The sequence below is a fragment of the Rousettus aegyptiacus genome, unplaced genomic scaffold, assembly GCF_014176215.1.
Source record: "Rousettus aegyptiacus isolate mRouAeg1 unplaced genomic scaffold, mRouAeg1.p scaffold_m13_p_16, whole genome shotgun sequence".
NCBI classification, from domain to species: Eukaryota; Metazoa; Chordata; class Mammalia; order Chiroptera; family Pteropodidae; genus Rousettus; species Rousettus aegyptiacus.
In genome coordinates, this window is record NW_023416291.1 from 48,567,143 (window position 1) to 48,588,410 (window position 21,268).

General features: G+C 38.1%; 1 protein-coding gene across 1 annotated transcript; it reads left to right on the plus strand.

The window, feature by feature from the left end:
- The first annotated feature begins 1,808 nt into the window (after positions 1-1,808).
- Positions 1,809-8,284, plus strand: TKTL2 (transketolase like 2). The gene has a single exon (XM_036233986.1). The coding sequence runs from the start codon at positions 3,846-3,848 to the stop codon at positions 5,724-5,726; it is 1,881 nt and encodes a 626-aa protein (XP_036089879.1). The 5' UTR covers positions 1,809-3,845; the 3' UTR covers positions 5,727-8,284.
- Positions 8,285-21,268: the final 12,984 nt, after the last annotated feature.

Consider the following 21,268-nt stretch of genomic DNA (forward strand, 5'->3'; position numbering starts at 1 on the left):
TAGTTTGTAGATATTTCCCTGTGCTTTAACAAATACACAGAGGTTTGCGTTTGTGTATAATGGTTAAGTATTTATTAACATTATGTATTGATAAAATGAGAATGCATGCTTCATTTCTAGGGTGTCCATTAAAAGAACAGAAATAGTGTAACTTTGAATAGGATACAAACAAATAGAGAAAACAGAATAATTTGGAAAACACTCAGATCATTCAAAGCAAGGAAATAAAGGGGGGAAATAAGACTAGGGAAAATAGAAAAATATGGTGATAGATTTAAATACATATAACAATAATTATGGACAAAGTGCCCTAATTTAAAAATGAACATGTCATACTGAATTTAAAACATACGACTCTGTCCTGATTATAAGAGACATATATAAAATATAAGGAAACAGAAAAATTAAAAAGCAAAGAAATAGATATGCAAAGCAAATACTAATGAAAATATTAGTATAGATATATTAATATACAAAATAGACTGTAAATCAAAAAGTATTATGGTAGAAAAGATCACTTCATAATGATAAAAAGTTTCTATTTGACATATATGTGTACTTAGTAAGATAGTTCCAAATATACAATGAAAAAACTGATAAAATTTCAAGCAGTAGAAAAACCAACTGCCTTGGCGGGAAATTACCTTTTTTTAGTAATTAATAGAAAAAAACTGATAAAGATGTAAAATGATTTAGAAGACTTGACCACAATACGATTTGGCCTAACAAATCTATTTAGAATACTGCTTCCAGTGCTTACAAGAATACATTGTTTCTCCCAGGAAACCTATTGTCTTGCAAAAGAATTTTACCTTTACTTGCTCCATACTCTGCCAACTAAACTAACCAAATTCAAGACATGGAAGAAAAAAATGAACTTGGCACCTGTGCCTTTCTTTAATAATATTTTAACAAAACTCAATAATTTAGGTAAAATATAACTGTAACTTTAGTGTTCTCAATCTCTAAATATAACTCACCCTTATAGAGCAAATATATGTATTTTCATAAATCAGTGTACACCTCCTGAGTAATCATTATGTGTGTTATTTTCTGTACTGCAACCCAGTAGAAATTGCATTTACCAATACCTGCAATTTCTATTTTTCCCTTCATAGCTATTTGTATTAGTAATCCTGCTAGGTGTTATTTTTATTTGAAGCACACCCTACAATAAACATTTTTCCATACTATTAAAATAAAAAGCATTTATTTTCAATAGAGTTTAAATCAAGGATCAAACTTGCAGCCTATAGATATGTTTTATTTTATGGATCTTTTTTTCCAACAAAGTGTTCACAAATTTTTCAGCTTTGAATGTCTTTACGTGGGCTTGTATTCTCCAATTTGTCACGAGCACCTTCCAACCCTCATATAATATTTGGCATTCATATACTCATGGTACCTCTCTAGTTCAGTAGGTACTTGAGTTTGCCATACCCTACTTTGTGTGGATAAACCGAAATTAATAAATGAATAGTTTCTTCCCATTTGCAGAAAACTTTTGATTATCTTCCAATATGACCTCTAAAATGAGTAATGGACTTTTCTCCAAGATGACTAAATTTTGAGGATGTTGACCTAAAAATATTTGGCTGACCTTTTGTCGGTAATCACCTCTTCTAAATGAGGGAAATAGAATGTGTTTTTATGGCTTTGATTTATTTGACTAAGTTGTGATCACAGCCACATTGGATAATTTTATATTATCAAATTATGCATACTTTATATGGTTATTTTTTATTGTATGTTTTAAAATGGATTCTAAAAGGCTAAAATGTTTAAAGGAAATATTATTAATAACTTATATAACTTCAATCTTCCCTTTAAAAATATCTCAGAACACTTGGAAATATTTTACAGATAATTTATAAAATATCGTTGTCATTATACTGCAAAAATTCTACACGGTCTCCTAGAATAGTAGTGGAAAATTCATACTCACTATCTAGGTATTAAATCTCCAAGACCACATTCCTTTCTTCACACAACTGACCTTTACTAATGTGAAAAAAACTTTCTATTTAATATTTTGGGAAACAGTTGTGCAATACTTTAAATGAATGGAAGAATTTAGGAACTCAAAAAGAAATGTTAAGTAGTTCCTATTTCTCCTATCTTTTATTCATGTGAACACTGCCTCGTACATCATTTTTAAATGATCATGTTTACCAGTTACTTGGATTTATTAGAGCTCTCCTCAGCCAAAATAACAGTGAGCTACCAGTGTTCATACTAAGTGCCTTCCTGTAAGACACTAGTAGTTTTGCTATTATTATGCTCTGAGTATCCTTTTTCTACTCCCAGTCTAACTCTAGTTTGTTTTTATTTTCTCTTCCTTTGTCTAAAAGGATAAGCAAACATTAATTTGCAAAGGGCATGGGGAGTAATGAATACAAGATGACCTCTTCAGGACTTCTCGTATTCCAACATTCCTCCAGCAAGTCTTAAAATCTTGTTCGTGTCATTATGGTTTATTCTAATATGTATCCTTAAAAATGCAAATGATAAAACTAGTTTAAATGGCAAATAATCTTTAAAATATTTTTCTGAGATATAACGTAAGAGATATATAAAGAGTAACAAGACCCATGAGTTAGTTGTTTGCAACTTGATTGATAGGACTTTCAAATTGTCTGGGGGAGCTTTTAAAATTACTGATGCCTAGATACATCGCCCAGAGTTTCTGCTTTAATTGGTTTGGAGTGCAGCCTGCACATGAGATTTTTAAAAACTCTCCAGATGATGCTGAAGTACAACCAATGTTGAGAACCACTGGTCTATTTGAAGATGATCATCGGCTCTTAACTTTGACTACACATTAGAATCACTGCTTGCATTTTAAAAAATATATAGCTTCCCAGACTCTACTTCCACAGATTCAAATTCAGTGTGTCTGGGGTGGAACCCAGTATTTTTTTTGTTTTTTTGTTTTTGTTTGTTTTGTTTTCAGTGTCATGATTTTAAAGTGAAGTCAATGCTACTGCTCCAGAATCAAGATGTTTAACATGCGGCTTGGGAGATGACACACCATCATTGTGTCTTTGGGTTTGTTCATTTTTTTGTTGTCGTTGCTATTGTTGTTGTTTGTGACAAGCTATAACCCTTCCCCACTAGAAGAGCTCGTGGCACAAATTTAGTTTCATAACTAAAGTAAGTAAATTAATTTTTTAAAATTATTATTTATAGTAACAATACTAGTATTTTAGGATGTCCTAGAAAATTACGGTTCTAGACATTCTGCCATTGAGTGGTTTCAGATTTGTTTCTCCTATAAGTGGAAATCAAAATTTTTGATTGCTCTGAGAAAGTCCGCGTCGCCATCCTAGTTTAGATTGAAAGTGACTGAAGTTTTTTAAAAAATTAAAAAAGGAAGTGACTTTGGATCGCTTCTATTAAGGCTCTGCTGTGAACAGTGCCGTCTCGGATACAGCGTTCATGCAGAGAAGCACGACCTCACAAATAGCTTCCTGTGACATGGACATACGAATGCCCCCTTTTGAATTTATAACATGAGGAAATGTATAAAGAAATTTATTTTTAATAATATTGAACATGCAAGTAACAAAGTTAATATTGGAAATCCATTCACCTGGGCTCGGAAGGTGAGCCATGTGCAGAGGAAGAGGCGGGGTCACGCGGAGGAGGTGTTCGGGGTCACGCGGAGGGTCCCGAGGTGAGGTGGCGGGTGGCCCTGGGCGCGTGATCCCCGCGCGCTGCTGTCGCCTTCGCCGGTTGCTGGCCGAGCTCGTTACCTGCACGAGGAGGTGCGGCCGTCACGTGACGAAACGGCCACTCGGCGTTCAGGCAACGTTTGCCCTGCGGGAGGCGGCCGGAGTGTCGCCATGGCCGACGACGATGCCAGCCCCGACGCGGACACCGTGCAGGTGCTGCGGGACCTGGCCAACCGCCTGCGGATCCACTCCATCAGGGCTACGTGCGCCTCCGGCTCCGGCCACCCCACGTCCTGCTGCAGCGCCGCCGAGATCATGTCGGTGCTCTTCTTCCACACGATGAGGTACAAACAGACGGACCCAGAACATCCCGACAACGACAGGTTCATCCTCTCCAAGGGCCATGCGGCTCCCATCCTCTATGCCGCCTGGGCGGAGGTGGGCGACGTCAGCGAATCCGACTTGCTGAACTTGAGAAAGAGTCACTGCGACCTGGAGGGACATCCCACCCCGAGACTGTCGTTCGTCGACGTGGCGACAGGGTCGCTTGGGCAAGGACTAGGGGCCGCGTGTGGAATGGCTTACACGGGCAAGTACTTTGACAAGGCCAGCTACAGGGTCTTCTGCCTGATGGGGGACGGCGAGTCCTCGGAAGGCTCGGTCTGGGAGGCTTTGGCCTTTGCTTCGCACTACAGTTTGGATAATCTCGTGGCCGTCTTCGACGTGAACCGTTTGGGACAAAGTGGCGTCGCGCCCCTAGAGCATTGCACGGACATCTATCAGAACCGCTGTGAGGCTTTCGGGTGGAACACTTACTTGGTGGACGGCCACGACGTGGAAGCCTTGTGCCAAGCCTTTGCGCAGGCAGCTCGCGTGAAGAACAAGCCCACGGCCATAGTCGCCAAGACCTTCAAGGGCCGGGGCATCCCTAACGTCGAGGATGCAGAACATTGGCACGGGAAGCCGATGCCTAGAGAAAGAGCAGACGCGATCATCAGACTAATCGAGAGTCAGATACAGACCAACAAGAATCTCACCCCCAAACCCCCCGTTGAAGATTCTCCGCAAATCAGCATCAAAAATATAAAAATGGCCTGTCTGCCTGATTATCAAGTTGGCGACAAGGTGGCCACGAGGAAAGCGTACGGTCTGGCCGTCGCCAAACTGGGCCACGCAAATAAAAGAGTTATCGTCCTGGACGGCGACACCAAGAACTCCACCTTTTCCGAGATATTCAAGAAAGAGCACCCCGAGCGTTTCATCGAGTGTTTCATCGCCGAGCAAAACATGGTCAGCGTGGCGCTGGGCTGCGCCGCGCGTGGTCGCACCGTGGCGTTTGTCAGTACCTTCGCCGCCTTCCTGACGCGGGCCTTCGATCAAATCCGGATGGGGGCCATATCGCAGGCCAACATCAATCTCACCGGCTCCCACTGCGGGGTCTCCATAGGGGAGGACGGCCCGTCCCAGATGGCGCTGGAGGACCTGGCCATGTTCCGAAGCCTCCCCAACTGCACCGTGTTCTACCCCAGTGACGCGGTCTCCACCGAGCACGCCGTCTACCTGGCCGCCAACGCCGAGGGGATGTGCTTCATTCGCAGCAGCCGACCAGAAACCGCGGTCATTTATGCCCCGCAAGAGAATTTCGAGATCGGCCAGGCCAAGGTCGTCCGCCACAGCGCCAAGGACCGAGTCACGGTCATTGGGGCCGGAGTCACTCTGCACGAAGCCTTAGCGGCTGCCGACCAGCTCTCTCAGCAAGGTATCTCTATCCGTGTCATCGACCCATTTACCATTAAACCCCTGGACGTGGCCACCATCGTCTCCAACGCGAAAGCTACCGGCGGCCGGATTATCACAGTGGAAGATCACTATCGAGAGGGAGGCATCGGAGAAGCCGTGTGTGCGGCTGTCTCCAGGGAGCCCGACATCCTTGTTCGGCAGCTGGCAGTATCAGGGGTCCCCCGCAGTGGGAAGCCGAGCGAATTGCTGGATATGTTTGGAATCAGCGCCAGACACATCACGGAGGCCGTGAAAGATACTTTAATGAATTAAAACGGCTGATTTCTTCAAAAGTCAGTCTGTTGGCTTTGGTCTGTTATCTTCTATATTACATTATATTGCATTCATGCTCATTGTTACAGAACCGTTTATATCGATACCATTGTGTTTTTGACAGATATTTAACACTTTTATTCCTAATTCAGAAATTCAATTTAACTACCTTTCTGTTATACTGTGATATATATAGATAGATATAGATAGATATTGATATAGATATAGATATATAGATAGATATATAGATATATGTGTACGTGTGTGTATAAAATCACTTTCATTTTTGAAGCATTAAAGTAAGTTCTAATATTTTAAGTAACCAAATAGCAAACAAACAGCCACCTAATACAAAGTTGTCTGATAAGACTACAAATAACTGACTGGGTTAAGAATCAGAGCTTACAGTTTCTTAAACGGTGTAATTTCCTTGTAAGTAAAGAAAATTTGAATTTAACTGTTGACCACAGTAGCCCAGGTTTTGAAGCAAGTTCGAACTCTCATGCAATGCGGTCCTACCTGCAGCTCCTCAGATAATGTTTCACTGCAGTTGCCTTGGGATTTCATCCCGAGTTGGACTTCGTCTCTCCTCTGCAGTTTAGGGGCAGTACAGAAGCAGCAAAGGTTCTTAGGATGTACCACGTTGCTTCCATAGAGAGACGAAGGCATAACCAGTTATAGTCTGCACACTACTTTGTTTGGAGAGATTTAAATGTTTCATTTTCTCAGTGACCAAACCAGATTGCTAACTAGACTGTATTTACCAAGAATACTAAAGTCACCATAATAAAGCATTTAAAAATCAGCAGCTTTATTTAGTTTGTGCCACATATGTGTGATTTGTTTTTGCCCCAGTGACAAAGAAACTTCTGTCAAAACTAGGAGCAGAAAGATTCATATCTCTCCACAATAATCCTGGGAAAAGATCTGAGCTGGAGATGAACCACTCGAGAACAATGTGTGGGCTGAAAAGCCATCTCTTAAGCAGGCTCCTAACCTTTAGCTATGAGTAGATAAATTATCTGGCTAGACTACAAGAAAAGAGTACCAGTCAGGTAAATTAAAGATGGACCCAAGGTTGAAAACTAAATTTAAAATTACTCTGTGTCTGGCATATCAGAAAATCCCTTATTTTATTGCCTTTGTTAAGTGCATAAAATAAGACATATAAGTTCTTTGGATTTATATGTCTCAGGAAACATTATTCTCGAAGGTGTGGTAGAGACCAAAAAAGACCTACCTGAAAATAGGAACGATTAGGGGTCTACTCATTCTACCATTGCCCTTTTTCTCTGAGCTGGTTCTGTTTCCCTCTTTTAAAAGTCGATCATAAGCACTCTGTTTATTTCATAAAATGTTTAAATTATTTTGTAAAAATAAACAGTTGCTAAAGGATCATTGTAAAAGTTTATACAATACAAACAAGCAAAAAATATTACTTCCATTTATCTCTCACATACACACACAGAAAACTATTTGTATTTGCTGCCCTGAGATTATACCTGAATTTTCCAATATATTAATCCCCTCTAGTAACATCAAGTCAGCATTACATACCCATGAGTAGGGTGCTATTGAATAGCAAGACTCCATTCCAATTTTTCACACCTGAGAGATAACATTGATTCAGACAGAGTAAAACAGATAAAACACGAACACAAAATTACTCGTCATAATTGGAGTGCGCATACTAGATACGGCTTCAGCTTTTATAGCTTATAATGTGAAAGTAGGGTTCAAAATGGTCTGTTTGCAACCAAACATGCATAAATACACCTTCATAATGACAGTAGATCAGGCTTTTTTTTTTTTTTATGACTAGTGCACTCTCAGAGACCATCAAAAATATTTTTTGTAGGAAGGTGGGCAAGCCCTTAAGACTTCCTGGAAAGGTTCTCTGCCATCAGGCATCAATCAGTGCTAACAGCTCCAGAGAGGAGGAATGAGAGGCGAAAATTATCTTGCATCTACAATTCTTCAAGGACGATGGAATCGATCCCGTTTTGTTATATCAAATATTCTCCAGCCTTAAATTCCTCAGGAGTTTCTTCTGACAAATTGAAATGTTCACTTTAATGTAGTACTGTTTAATCATTGTTTTCTCTCTCGAGGTAGCACTTTCTGTGTTATGTTTAAAAAATGATTGTCTTCCCCAAGGTTATTGAAGGTATTTTCTTGGGTTTTCTTTTGCAAACTTTATATCTTTCACATATAGATCTACATTTCATTTGTAATTATTATGTTCAGCGTGAGGTTTGGGGTCAATACAATTTTTGACACAATTGCACAGCACTATTAAAAAAAAAATTATTTCCCTCACTACACGAGTGTTATCTTTCTCATGTCATACATCAGGTGACTCCACACGTACTCATTTATTTCTGTCCTATTGGTCTATTTGTTTATTCTTGTGCCAATGCCACATTGTCTTAATTACCATTGCTCTTTCATAAGTCCTAATATTTAGCAGTTTAAGTCTTCCATTTTCTCTACTTTTTGTTTACAAGATGGCCTTGCCTATTCTTGATCCTTTGACTGTTCATATTAATTTTAGAAACAGACTGTCAATTTCAACAAATATTCACTTGCATCTTGATGCAATTATATCTGGATTATATTGCCTTTTAATATTCTATTTAAAGAGATATTATTAAAATATTTTTAAGGCATTTAAACTAAAGAGATCTCATTAATTGTAGCAAGTTAAGTCCACAGTTTTCAAATAGAGGAGAAAGTGACTTGCAATGTGGCTGGGTACTCCTTGGTGGGATGTAGGTCCTGAAGACTTTCCAAGTGATGTGTAGGCATGGAAGATTCTAAAGCAAATCTATTTCCAGATCCTCAAATCCATATTTTTGTTTCTAAAATTGATCCGTCTGACAATAATCCTGTGATTTTTTTTCCCCAATATTCTCTTTCATAATGGTCCCTCTTGTACTTTTCAAAACAAAGCCATACTTTTCACCCATTCTTATTGTTATCAGTCATTGGCAGCTGTGAAATCTTCAGATTGCCAAACAAAGGAGCATTTAAAGATATTGACTCTGGAAAAGACTCCTTTAAGGAAGCCGCCATGAACCAGCTAGTAAAGCATGTATCTTTCTTTGTCTTCCTGCTCATTTTCGTAAAGGTAGAGCTTGGAATTAGAAAGTTATGTGAACCCATATGAGTATGTTCTGAGTTCACGGTATATTATAGATTGGAGTGGTGGCAAAGATGACGTGTTTGTTCGACAAGATCTTACTCCTATGCCTGAGCTTCTGTCAAAGCATCGCTTAGAGTCACAGGATAACAAAGAAAAGAATATAGTAAGAAATACTATGAAGATTGCATTAAGTTTACAAAAAGCAAACTAAAAGAGAATAAAACGTAAGCTTGTTTTATAATTAAAATCGATGAATCCAGAAATAGCTGCTTTTTTATTTTCTTAAACTAAAATTATTAAACTGATCTGGTTTTCTACAGAGTTATCTTATTATGTTAAACTGGAAGATTGCAGCTTTCTATTTCACCCAGTCCACAAGTCCTGACAAGTCTCTAGGTCTTATCCAGCTATGAGCTTTAGAAATGGAATATTCAAGATTTATGAAAAGCATTTTCAGTCTCTTCATTATAGAGACGGTAAAGACTCTCATTTACTTGTGTCTATAGTACGAAATTAGACTTTGCATGATTCCAAGGCAGAGGAAGTTAGAAGTTCCATGTTTATTTCTAATCGACTAATGGATTGTTTAATTTTTTTTTGTACTATTCTGTTTAGGTTCACAGGGGACATTGTTTCTTTGACTCGTGACAAGATTTCTGGATAATGCATAGCCATATACATTATTTCATTTGGATGTAAGGCTCTAGATCGTTGTCACTGATAGACCTTTTTTCTCCTTTTTTAAATCTTCGATATTCCTCATTATCTCTGATAGTGCGTATTGCTACCACAGACTAGATTTATATTAGTCTAACTTCAGTTTATTGCAGATTCTCAAGTATAAATAGTGCTTTACAACAACTTCTCATGAAGGCTTAGAACCAGCAGAAGTATGAACATCCTTATTTGGAGTGTCTCTTGAAAGCCCAAGGAGACACTCCAAATAAGAATATTCTAGCTGAGCACAGAATGCTACTAAGTATAATCTAAACTTTGAATTGATATCACAATGCTCGGCTCTTGACGAGTATGTCAGTTCTTGATGTTTTCTAAAGTCCAGTGATCAGATGCTCAATCCAAGAACCGTGTCTCGAAAGGAGACTTACTTTCCAAAAGTGGCTTGAACTCGCTCCAGAATTCTGAGACTCTGCCGTGCTGTTCTTAGCAAAGCCAGCCACAGTCACCATAGAGAATATTCATGGAGTATTTTAAGCATCATTAGATTTCTTAGATCATGCAGATAAAAAATGGCAGAGCTGCTTAAACATCCTGCATCATCTGGAGAGTCCTTTTCTTAGTTCTAAAAGCTGACAAGTCCTTATTTATATCATCAGGTAAATGTGCTATATATTGCTTCCAAATACTAAGCATTGTGGGGTTTTTTTAGTAAAGATTACAAGGTATGAAAACAGGTACATCATTTGATAGGTGAGATTGTAATTTGTTGAAGACTACTTTGCTATCTCCTCCCCTAGAAACTTCAATGAGGTGACAGACCCCTGTATTCTCCAGGGATTTATCTTCATACTCTATATCTCACAAAAGCATTTAGAATATGGACCTTTCCTCCTGTTCAGGTCCAAAAGGCATGGCGTCATCAGCACAGTAAGATGTCCTGTGGGCTGGTGAGATGATCTAATTCCCATTTATTAAATGGCAGCAAAGAGTCAGAGTTGCCATCGTTCTGACGTAAAATGTTCAATGTCCTGCCGTTCCTTCCAGGGAAAGTAAATTGCTTCTAGAGATCTCTTCTTCTTAGTTGAGAGAAAAAATCATTTGTGAATGGCGTGATGAGTTCTAATGATATGACCCTCCCCCCCGTAAAGGTAGCAGCAATCGGAATGTGGACTGTGCCCATCTGATGAAGCTTATTATAATGCACTGTCATTCTTCAATGGTGAATCAGTTTTTCACATTGGCTAAAAAACAAACAAACAAACAAACAAATAAAAACATTAAAGAAAGATGTGGTGGGAGTTACTTTTTATTGTCGCTCCCTCTCTGGGTGTCATAAGGTCAGCGAGGGCAAAAAATTCTCTTGATTTTATTCACTGTTATATTCACAATACTTAGAACCTTACTTGGCATGCGATCAAATATTTGTTGAATTAATGAACATTTAGATATAAATAAACAGAAAGGTGTATGGGAGGTTACAAGGGATACAATTAAAGATATAAATAGGGGATTATAACTTCAAGACATTTTTATGCAGAGAATTTAGGAATTTATTATGTAATGGAGAATTACTGAATAATATTTAGAGTAATGTGTTGATTAATTTATATTTTAGAAATATGATTTGAATATTAATATGAAGTATAATTTAGAGAATGAAGAGCCTAAAAATAGAGAGGCCTAGGAAACAGAACAAATTAGAGATGGTCACCTAGGTCTTTGTGTCTGTCTTATTCTGTTCATCATTCAGTCGTTCGGTAGTGGTTTAGCTTAATACCCATTAATGATAAAAATTCTCAGTAAAAATAAACATCAATTTTCTTTGCTTTGTTAAAAGTATCTGTGAAAAATTATAGCAAATATACTTAGTGATAAAGAATTAAAGTATTTACATATTGGAGTAAAAAGAAAAAATCTGTCAAGGATACTTACTGAGAAAGAAAAGAAGCAATTCTGGCTGCTGCCAGCTACACCGGGCGCTCATGGCAAGGCTGTGCTGTTTCTTCCTTAATATTAACAATTTCATAGAACATCCACACTGGCCAAGGTCTCTCTGAAAGGCTGGGATAGAGTAAGCAAAACCAAGACTATTTCTTAATCATTTCTGAGCATGGAAAAATAGAACAGTGTGCAAATCACAAAAATGACCAAGCATCCCTCTGCATGCTCCATGATTGACTGCTATTTCCTTTATCAACTACAGCTTTAGCCCCACTCCATTGCACCTACCTCCTAGATGAAAAGAATGATACACGAGCAGAGAATCGCCCCACTTTCTGAAAATGCTGAGTCCACACTTCCTTCGTTCCTCTCTAGAATCATCTAACATGAGCCCCAAACCTACGACAATCCCCTCATAATATCCTCTTACTGAGATACCCCATTGTTTCCCCACAGTAGATGGTCTCCTTTGCAACAAGTAATCAGGCCAGCTTTGATTCTGGTGTTTCCTGTGGTCTTCGATTGGTGAGCATCTCCACTGCTTTACTGCAGTTATTAAACATTACTCTAAGAGTAAAGGAGAGGAAAACAGTATCTCTTAAAAGGGATGCAAGAGACGCAATATTCTTAGGGTAGAGTGAGATTTCACTTAAAGTGAGAATGTGAAGGAAACATTCAGAAAAATGACTCAAGATCCCAGCCACCACTTAAGAGTCATGCAGGTCGTGTTTTGCCAAAGGGTGTTATGCACGTGGAGCAAACACTAAAGACTGGGCCTCGCTAGTCAACCCACATGCCTTGGCCTGGAGCGCTCACACTGGGAGAAGGGCGTACCTTTGAAATTGCATGGTGCCATACTATGACTTAGCTAGCTCTGGTCCTCTTGAATAGACTCACCATGAGTTTCAGAGGGAGAAGTACAGAATTTCTGTAAGGATGAGAAACTGGGAGATGAGGGTTGATTTGGAAGTCTTGGGCTACATGTAGTGACTGAGGTAATAATCACAGATCAAATACATGACTCTTATGAGATGATCAACCCTAATCGTCTCAAACAGAATGTGGCAGCAAGGCTGTGAGATTAGATTGGGGCACCTGCTTCCAGGACCTCTGACAGCGAGGTGGAGGCCAGGAGAGGGGCAGTCTTCCCTGTTAACACCTGAATCTATGAGTCTCTCTCTTAATGCCTCTGGAGAAGAGGAGACATTACGTGGTGCCCACTTAATTCCTGCCCGTTGAGACGTAGAAATCAGGAGGACAGTCATACCTGGAGTACAGGAAGTTCCTGTTTTCCCTCTGTAATTTCTCCTGTTAGAGCAGTGGCCAGGGATAGGTCACAGAAAAGAATATTCTTTCTTGCTTTTACCCAGGCTTTCTCTCTCTCTCTCTCTCTTTCTGAGTCAAATGCATTAGAATGAATTGATTTGAAGATAAACTAATGTGATCTAATGGAATGAATACAGGATCAGAGCTAGAAACCTAGTTTTCTAGCTTTGCCTACGTGAACTACATTCATTCGTACAAGTCCTTAACCTCTGTACGTTTTTGTTTCCTAATGTGTAAAAATGAAGGTATCGGTTGATCTTTAACGTCATTTTCATTACCAATTCTCAATGGTTCAGGTTGATGTGCTCATGGTTGACCTTTTTAGGTGAGTTTTCACAATTTGTATAAAGAGCGGTGATGCATTCCTAGGCACAAGAGATCAAAGTGATCACTGATAATAAGGCTTTTTTCTCGAGCACTGAGGGCTGACTAGAAAATCTGGCTAGGCCATCAGATCTCTTACAGTGACTTAAAAACAAATAGGATTATAATTTATCAAGCTTTTTTCCCAAGTACAATTTATACAATGAACTGGGAGTCTATTGCATCACCTTAAATGCAAAAAGTTTACATCAGTGGGCAAATTTAAAACCTGTGATTTATTGGAATGATTCCAAAGCTTATACACATACAATTAGCCTGTGCCATTAAACAATAATTCCCTTTCCATGTTTTGTATTTGAAAAATCTTTGACTGCCAGGAACCAGTTATCATAACAGCATGATTTCAAATGAATTAAATAGCAACAGTAGTTCTAGCATTATGAAGATGATGTTTACAAATGATTGGATTGCCTTTAAACTGTTTCCACAAAGAGTCAGTCACACTAACTCATAAAATGAGGACCTTTCCATTATCAAAATTATGCTATTTCCTCAAGCTGCTTTTATAAAAGAGTAGGTGAATTTTTTTGATACCGTTATGTGGATAAAACAACGGCCTATTTTTATGAAAAATAATCTAAAAATATGATAATATTGAATTTTATCAGCCAGTGTGGATTTATAATATGTACATCAGAGAGTGAAGCCAAAGGAATATGTCATTACAAAGTGGTATCTGCAGGCTAATATTAATCATATAGACATACATAGTGGTCAATGTATTAGTCAGTGTACTCTCAAGAGTGACAAAGGCAGTTTAGGTCATGATCTTTGCCTTTAGTAAGTTATTTTTGCAATTCTGTGTGAACAAGAAAAAAACATCAAACACTGTGGAACTTTCCCAGCTGAAAAAAATTGCTATAATTATATTAAAATGACTTTCAAGGCTTTTAAAATTACATTCTATGAAAATAAATTGTCTCTGAGTCAAGGATGTCATTTATGTAAATAATAGGTCTTAGATATAGTCAGTTTGATATTTGAAAAGTGATTATTAGTCTCCAAACAACAGAAAATATATCTACTCTTTTATTTTTGATGTAAGGTCAATATAATTGTGCTAAAACCTTAAAAATCTTTTACTGCTGAAATATTTCCAGGAAAACAAAATCCTTGTTCTCAGTGATAGTCAATTTAACCAAGACCATGTGCCACATATGAAAAATTGAAAGCACTTCTCATAAATTTCAGAAAAATTGGTATTACCAGTGGAACAAGTGATCAACATCACCCTCTCGGGAGTCCTTGACGCTTTGACGCCATGGTGCATTAGTTTCCGATTGCTCCTGTGATAACTGTCCCACAAACTTGGTAGCTTAAAACAATACAAATTGTATTCTTGCGGTAGTGGAGGTCAGAAGTCCACAATGCGTCTTACTGAGCCAAAGTCAAGCTGTCATCAAGCTGCACTCCTTCTGAAGGCTCCAGAGAAGAGTTGGTTTCCTTCGCCTTTTTCAACTCCCAGGGGCCACCTGAATTCTGGTGGCCCCTTCCTCTCTCTGTCACTCCGACATGGACTTCCACTCAGCACGTCACTCCAACATGGACTTCCATCAGCACGTCTTTTTTTTGCTTTCACACTCTTGCTTTCCTCTTATCAGAACCCTGCAATTACACTGGGCTTGCTTCAATAATTGACTCAGGATCATCTCCCCTTCCCAATCTCCTTAACTTAGTCATATCTGCAAAGTCCTTTTTGCCATGGAAAGTAGCATCGTCACATGTTCTGGGGATTAGGACGTGAATATCTTTCGAGGGGCCATTTTTCTGTTTTCTACACATAGACGCCTTTGCAGTGCGGTAAAGTCTGCCGTTTTCTTATTAGAATAATGTGTTTAAATTATAAAATAAACTACATGAGAATACGCTGGAAAAATCATATATAATAATCAGAATATTTTAAAATAATTGTGTCCTATAGTAAGCATTAAATAAGAATTGCGATGACTAATAACTGTAATCATTTCAGTGGTAAAGGACGTAACCAATATTGGCAATAACTGTCATGTGATATACTAATATGACTTCTATCGTACCGTTAATGGTGTGTCGTCGCTAGCTTTTTGCTTGATTTCCTATACATTAAAAATTGGGGAAAATGCTAAACTTTAATTAGAAGTTAAGGCAAAAAATATAACTTTTATTTCCACCTATGATCTTGGATGCAGATTAAGAATCCCTGCTGTACATACATAGCAGAAAATAAGATTTATGTGTGTGAGCGTATGTGTGTGGGCGTGTGATTCCCATGGATCAGTCTAAGACAAGCAACTTGATATCATTCTACAATTCTTCAACCGTATTTGCTTTGTCCTGATATTCATCTACTAATTGAAAAGTGAAATAAACTAATTATGGCCGTTTTTTAATCAGAAATCTATATCATGAGACTCTCATTTTGCTCACCATTAGACACTAAGATATTTATTGATACCTGATTTCAAATTTCAACATGCTACCCTTATTAATTTTCATTTTTATTATGTAATGAGATTTCTATAAATATATACTATATCGCTTATTAGGAGCTTACATTTGACTGAGCATATAGGATGTACATTATCTGCTACCTGAACACCATCTAAATTCAATTATCATTTTTGATTTATGATTTTATCATTTATCATTTTTGTGAGTAAGATATTCTTTACATTTTTGTATAACAAGCAAACTTATGTTCTTGCCATACAAAACAAAATAAAAGAGCTATATACTATAAGGATTTATGAGAGGCTGAAAGTTTACCTTTCAAAATACATTTTTATCCACAAAAAAATGACCCAATAAGATAGAAGTCCTTCATTTTTTTACTTGACTTTGTTTCTTGACACCTATTTTCAATAAGCCCTAATAAAAAGGTATAATTTAATTATACAGTTACGTCCATACACTAAATATATATATCTGACTACCTAGAGAAAAATTTGAATACCTGTTAATATATCCAGGACCTCAAAACTCAGAAATCGAAGCCAAAATATTCTACTCTAACACTCAAGTTAAGGCTCAATATGGTGACATTGATTGGATTTGTAGAGCTTTTAAAAGTGCTTCACAATCTCACTTTAAAGCAATGTGTTCCGCTTAGTTGTGAAACACACTGTTTACACCTTGTAATCACAGATTCTGTTTACATTTTGATTATCCAATGAACACATCTTTCTGGTTAATGAGAAATTGTGCATTAAGTGCATTTAACCAAGAAAGTAGATTTATAGGGATAAGGGTCACATGGGAATGGATTTTGCGTGTTAAGGCCCCTAAGTACTGTGATAGCGTTATTGCATTTGTGGACACTGTGAGCGATTTGTAAAAAAGAAATGGTCTGCAGTCATGACAGGAACAGCGAGCTGCCTCCCTGATGCATTTCATGTTGACTTCTCCCACCTGACATCATACCGTTTCATTCCTGGATTAATCTGGGTCAGCGCTCTCCCATTTTTAACAGTTTCAAACTCTATAATTTCAGGGATATTTGTAGGGTGTGTGTGCGTGTGAGCAATTTACATAAAACAGAAAACTACCACGATGAACAAGGTCGAGACTGTTTTGACAATGCTAAAATCTGCTATATTAATTTTCTGTTTTTTTGTTTATTTGTTTGTTTTTTACTGAACACTTTCTATCAAGAAAGGAATCTACAAGATTAATTTTCACTTTTTTGTTTTTGAGGAGAGTCACGGCCTTAGTTAAATTACGGAGGCGTAGCTGAGGCATTTAAGATCTCAACTGTTGGGAAAATAAACTTATCGAAAACTAGATAATATGTACTTTCGGTTAAGAAAGGATATAAATTTGAGTTACTAGTCTGGGAGTCATAAGTAACATTTGCTAAATAGAATAGGATGGTTAGATTATAGGAAGTAAGTAAAATTTGAGAAATGTCTTTTTGCCATTCAATATCATTCAAAGTTTTGACCATGATCTACCAAAGATATGCTCAAATGTGACCACATATAATAAAATATAAAAATTCAAGTACCATGATTTTAAGAGTTAGATAATTATAGACTGAACAGTATATTTATTAATATCTGCTGCATTCATGTTTATTTCCCAAATATTTATTAAAAAAACACTCCTTAACATTCACTATGCCGGACACAGGTTAGACAAGGATGTATGCTCCACAAATCTGCTCTGAAATCACAGTTCGATAGAGAAGCTTGCAAAAGACCAAAACAATCCCACAAAAATCGTCTACAAAGAGGTATATTAGATATGTGCATAAAGTGCTCTGAAATCAGAGAGCAAAAGGTGGTTTTAATTTTAAAATATTTACAAAACTCTTCAAAATAGAATTGTATTTTATTGAAACATAGTGTTTTGGGAAAAGCAAGATCCGAATTCGGACTCTGTCCCTGACTGAGCCGGTGCAATACATTCGTGTCTTAGCATCTCATACTTATTATCTATATACTAGGCATTGTTTTAAGTCCTTCATATATTTTATCTTACTTAATCCTTACAACAACCCTATGAGCTAAGTACTAGTAATATTGTTTCCATTTTTCAGATGAGAAAAATGAGGCGTGGAGAAGTTAAGTGGCCCGCCACGTTCATAGCTAATACGTAGCAGAGCAAGAGTTAAAATCTAGTCAGTCTGACTCTAGACGCTGAGTTCAGAACTGTTACACTCTATGGCCTCTGGCGATTATGATGATATATTTATTTTAATTCAGTGTTCGGAGTTCACAAGCCACGGACACATGAGCGTTACGCTTTTTATATTTTGAAAGACCAACTAATCCCTTTTGGTGGTGTGAAGAGTCAGATTTTATCAGGTGCCTATTTATACAGATCCTCTCAGTCTTCCTTTAGCTCTTTCCACTGCCTCTCTCTCTCTCACACACAATTAGCCCAGTGCTCATTTGCAAAATAGGTCTATCTAACAAAATTTCTACTTGCAACTCATCATCAAAGAGCTGTTTAGGAGTTAGTAAATTTCCCTGAAAGGCTCTGAAATAAGAAGGAACTCAGAAGGCTCCAGACCCAGGTCGATGCAGGGTGAATTCCGGAACATTGAGTTGGCTCCCCAAGTTCTTGCTTCTTGCCTCAGACACATGTTCTCTGACCCCTGGTAATACATGAAGTTTCAAAGTAACCTATTGTGGGCTTACCACACACAGCACGTTTCCATTTTTGTATCCCAGATTCTGTGACCTCTTCCACAGAGCCACACCTATAAAACCGTAGATTCTGGATTTATTTTTACTTAACCAGACACACCTTATTAAAAAAAAAAACATTCATGAGATAAATAGCCCCCTCCTGGCAAATGTTAGTCTGTTTACTCGGAGCTTCAGTTATCATCTTGATAAGGAGATTACACTGAATCACCTGCCTTTTAACATTTCTCCGGAGGAGAAAAGAAGAGGCTCACAGACCAGCGCCTTTACTTCTTTCACCTCATAACACGTAGGACAATATGTATTATTGCGAGGACAATACAATGATGTATATAATGTGCCTGGCACATAACAAATACAATGTAATAGTCAAGATTTTCCAGAGAAACGACCAATCGTATTATAAGTATAATTCTGAGAAATAATATGAAGCGTTATTATGGAGGCCGAGAAGCCCCACAACATGCCGTCTGCAAGTCAGAGCCCCAGGAAAGCTGGTGATGGAATTCAATCCAAGTTCAAAAGCCTAAGAATCAGAGAAGCCGATGATGGTGTAAGCCTCAGTCCAAGGGAAGGAAAAGAACAATGTTCCGGCACAAGCAACAGCGAATTCTCCCTCTATCTTTTGTTCTCCTCGGGCCCTTAATTGATTCGATGATGCTCACCCACACCGGGGAGGGCCATATGTTTTACCGAGTCCACCACTCAAATACTAATCTCATCAGGAAACAACCTCACAGACAAACCCAGAAATCATGTTTGGCCAAATGTCTGGGCACTCCGCGGCCCACGAGGGTCGATGCATAAGTCTACTCCTTGTCAACTTGGCACCTGTATATAGACATCTCCTTAATCCATACATACGCATGTTTTCTCTATCAGTTTCAATGTGTTTTAGTAAAACAATTACTTAAGAAAAAAATTTTCTATAGTGCAAAATGTAAGAACATGTATTGAGTACATAGCAAACGTAAATTTCTCTCCCGTTCCTTTCTACCGCAGCCAATAGTTCCCTTGTCTCGAGGCAACCAGCGTTACCATTTCCATATTGTTTACAGGGTTTGGGGGGATATTTCAAACATTTTAAAATGTTTGGCTATTGAAAAATTGGTGTTTAGTGTTTGGCGGGGAATTCACCAGAGAAGAAGAGGTTGAAATGGTGGCTGCATTCTTTTATTCTCTGGAATCGTGAATGGCCAAGTAAAAACAAGTCCAAGCAGGAAGCCTGAGTTTTAGTCTGATCTCCTTAGTCCAGCTTTGGTCAGCCTTGTCCCAGTTATTCAATTTTTATGATTTAAGCTACGTAATTTAAAAAGTTTAATTTTTAAAATAGGGTAGTGGTTCCTCTTAGTTGCACTGTTTTACGATTCCTTGTATAACTCAACAAAGTTTCGGTAACGGTGCCCGGGGCTGGCTCCAACAGGAAATTTACTTTAAGCAATTCAGCTTAGTCACAATATTTTCTCTTTACTCAGTTGCTGAGGTTGCTAGCAAGAGGTTTTTAAACAGGGCAATCACGAAAACCCTGGAACATGCAACCAGGTCTAATGAAATAGCACTTCTTTTTCTTTGGAAGACAGCATGCTACCCTAAAGTGAGATATTCTGTTAAGACTTACGCTCTTTTCTTTTATTTTCTTCTTTGGAAATTACGACATTCTAAATTGTGATATGGTGAGAACTGAATCACTTAAGACTTCTGCACTGATCTTACTAACTGCTGGAATAATTTCCTCCTGAACTAATTAGGCCATCTATTTAAAAAAAAAAAAAAAAAAAAAAACTCTGTTTTAATTTAATTTAGAGACTCTAGGGATGCTTCATTCCGTAGCCAGTAACACGCTGAGAAGGGAATTCTTTGACGCTTTGGAGCTGATACAATTAAATTGTAGCCACAGGCTTACTAGGAATGTTTCTGCCTCCTACGGCTTTTAATCAAAGAAGAAAATATGTGACTTCCAGGTAAGAAGGCCAAGTAGTACATAATTGTTTAACTCCCCTACCTGAACTTTAAATGAAAGTAAAATTTCATAAGTGGGTAAATAAAATAAAACTAAACAAAATAAAACAACACAAAATAGAAAAAGAAAAAAGAAACTATTGGAGAAGAGACTTTTTCTATACTGAAATTAGGGGAAAGCTACCACGTCACGCAAACATTTTAAATAATGTCTGCCTCATATAAAGCAATGGACCAAATTGAAAAAAAAAAAACAACTTTAAGATATGACAAAAATCTCTGATTTCAAATTTAGAGCAACATGGTTGGAAATGAGAAAGTTCAGAAACAACACCCGGCCGATAGCTGTACCTAAAGGCATTTGGGCTGCGGGTGTGTCTCAGCCGTGGGCCAGACAGAGGACCTCTGCTTGGCATCTGTTTCTTCACACAGAGCAGGTGCAATTCGGGTCGGGCAGAAAGAGAGCACTTACCCCACACCACTGAGACGTTTTCTTATCCTGCTGGAGTACATGCCAAGCATGTCTGGGATATTCCTTACTCAGCCCTCCAGCAATGCTTGGCACCATCCAGCTTGAAGTCCCTTTCCCAGCCTGGCCTCCATGACTCACGTGGCTCACCTGTCAGCTGGGTAACTCATCATCAGTCTGAACAAGGCGCGATCTGTGTGTTCACTTCATCTTTCTCATGCTGACTCTGCATGAGAAATCAAATGGTTATTTTATACTATACACTTATACTTATGAATCTAGCCCATTTTGTAATGTCCAACATATTAGTTAAACACAGATAGAGGCTGAAGAAAAAGGATAAAAGTCGAGAACACACGTCTTACTATCAGTAAGACACCAGCGCCAACAAACTGCAAATAGATTTAATTATTTTTAGGAAACTTCCCAGAAATAACTCATCCCGGATCATGCCAGTGAGATAGTGCACTGATTGAATTAACAAGCCAGGAAGCCACACATCCTGGAAACT

Excerpts from the sequence above, each read along its gene's own strand:
- TKTL2 (XM_036233986.1), top strand. The coding sequence starts at position 3,846 with ATGGCCGACGACGATGCCAGCCCCGACGCGGACACCGTGCAGGTGCTG.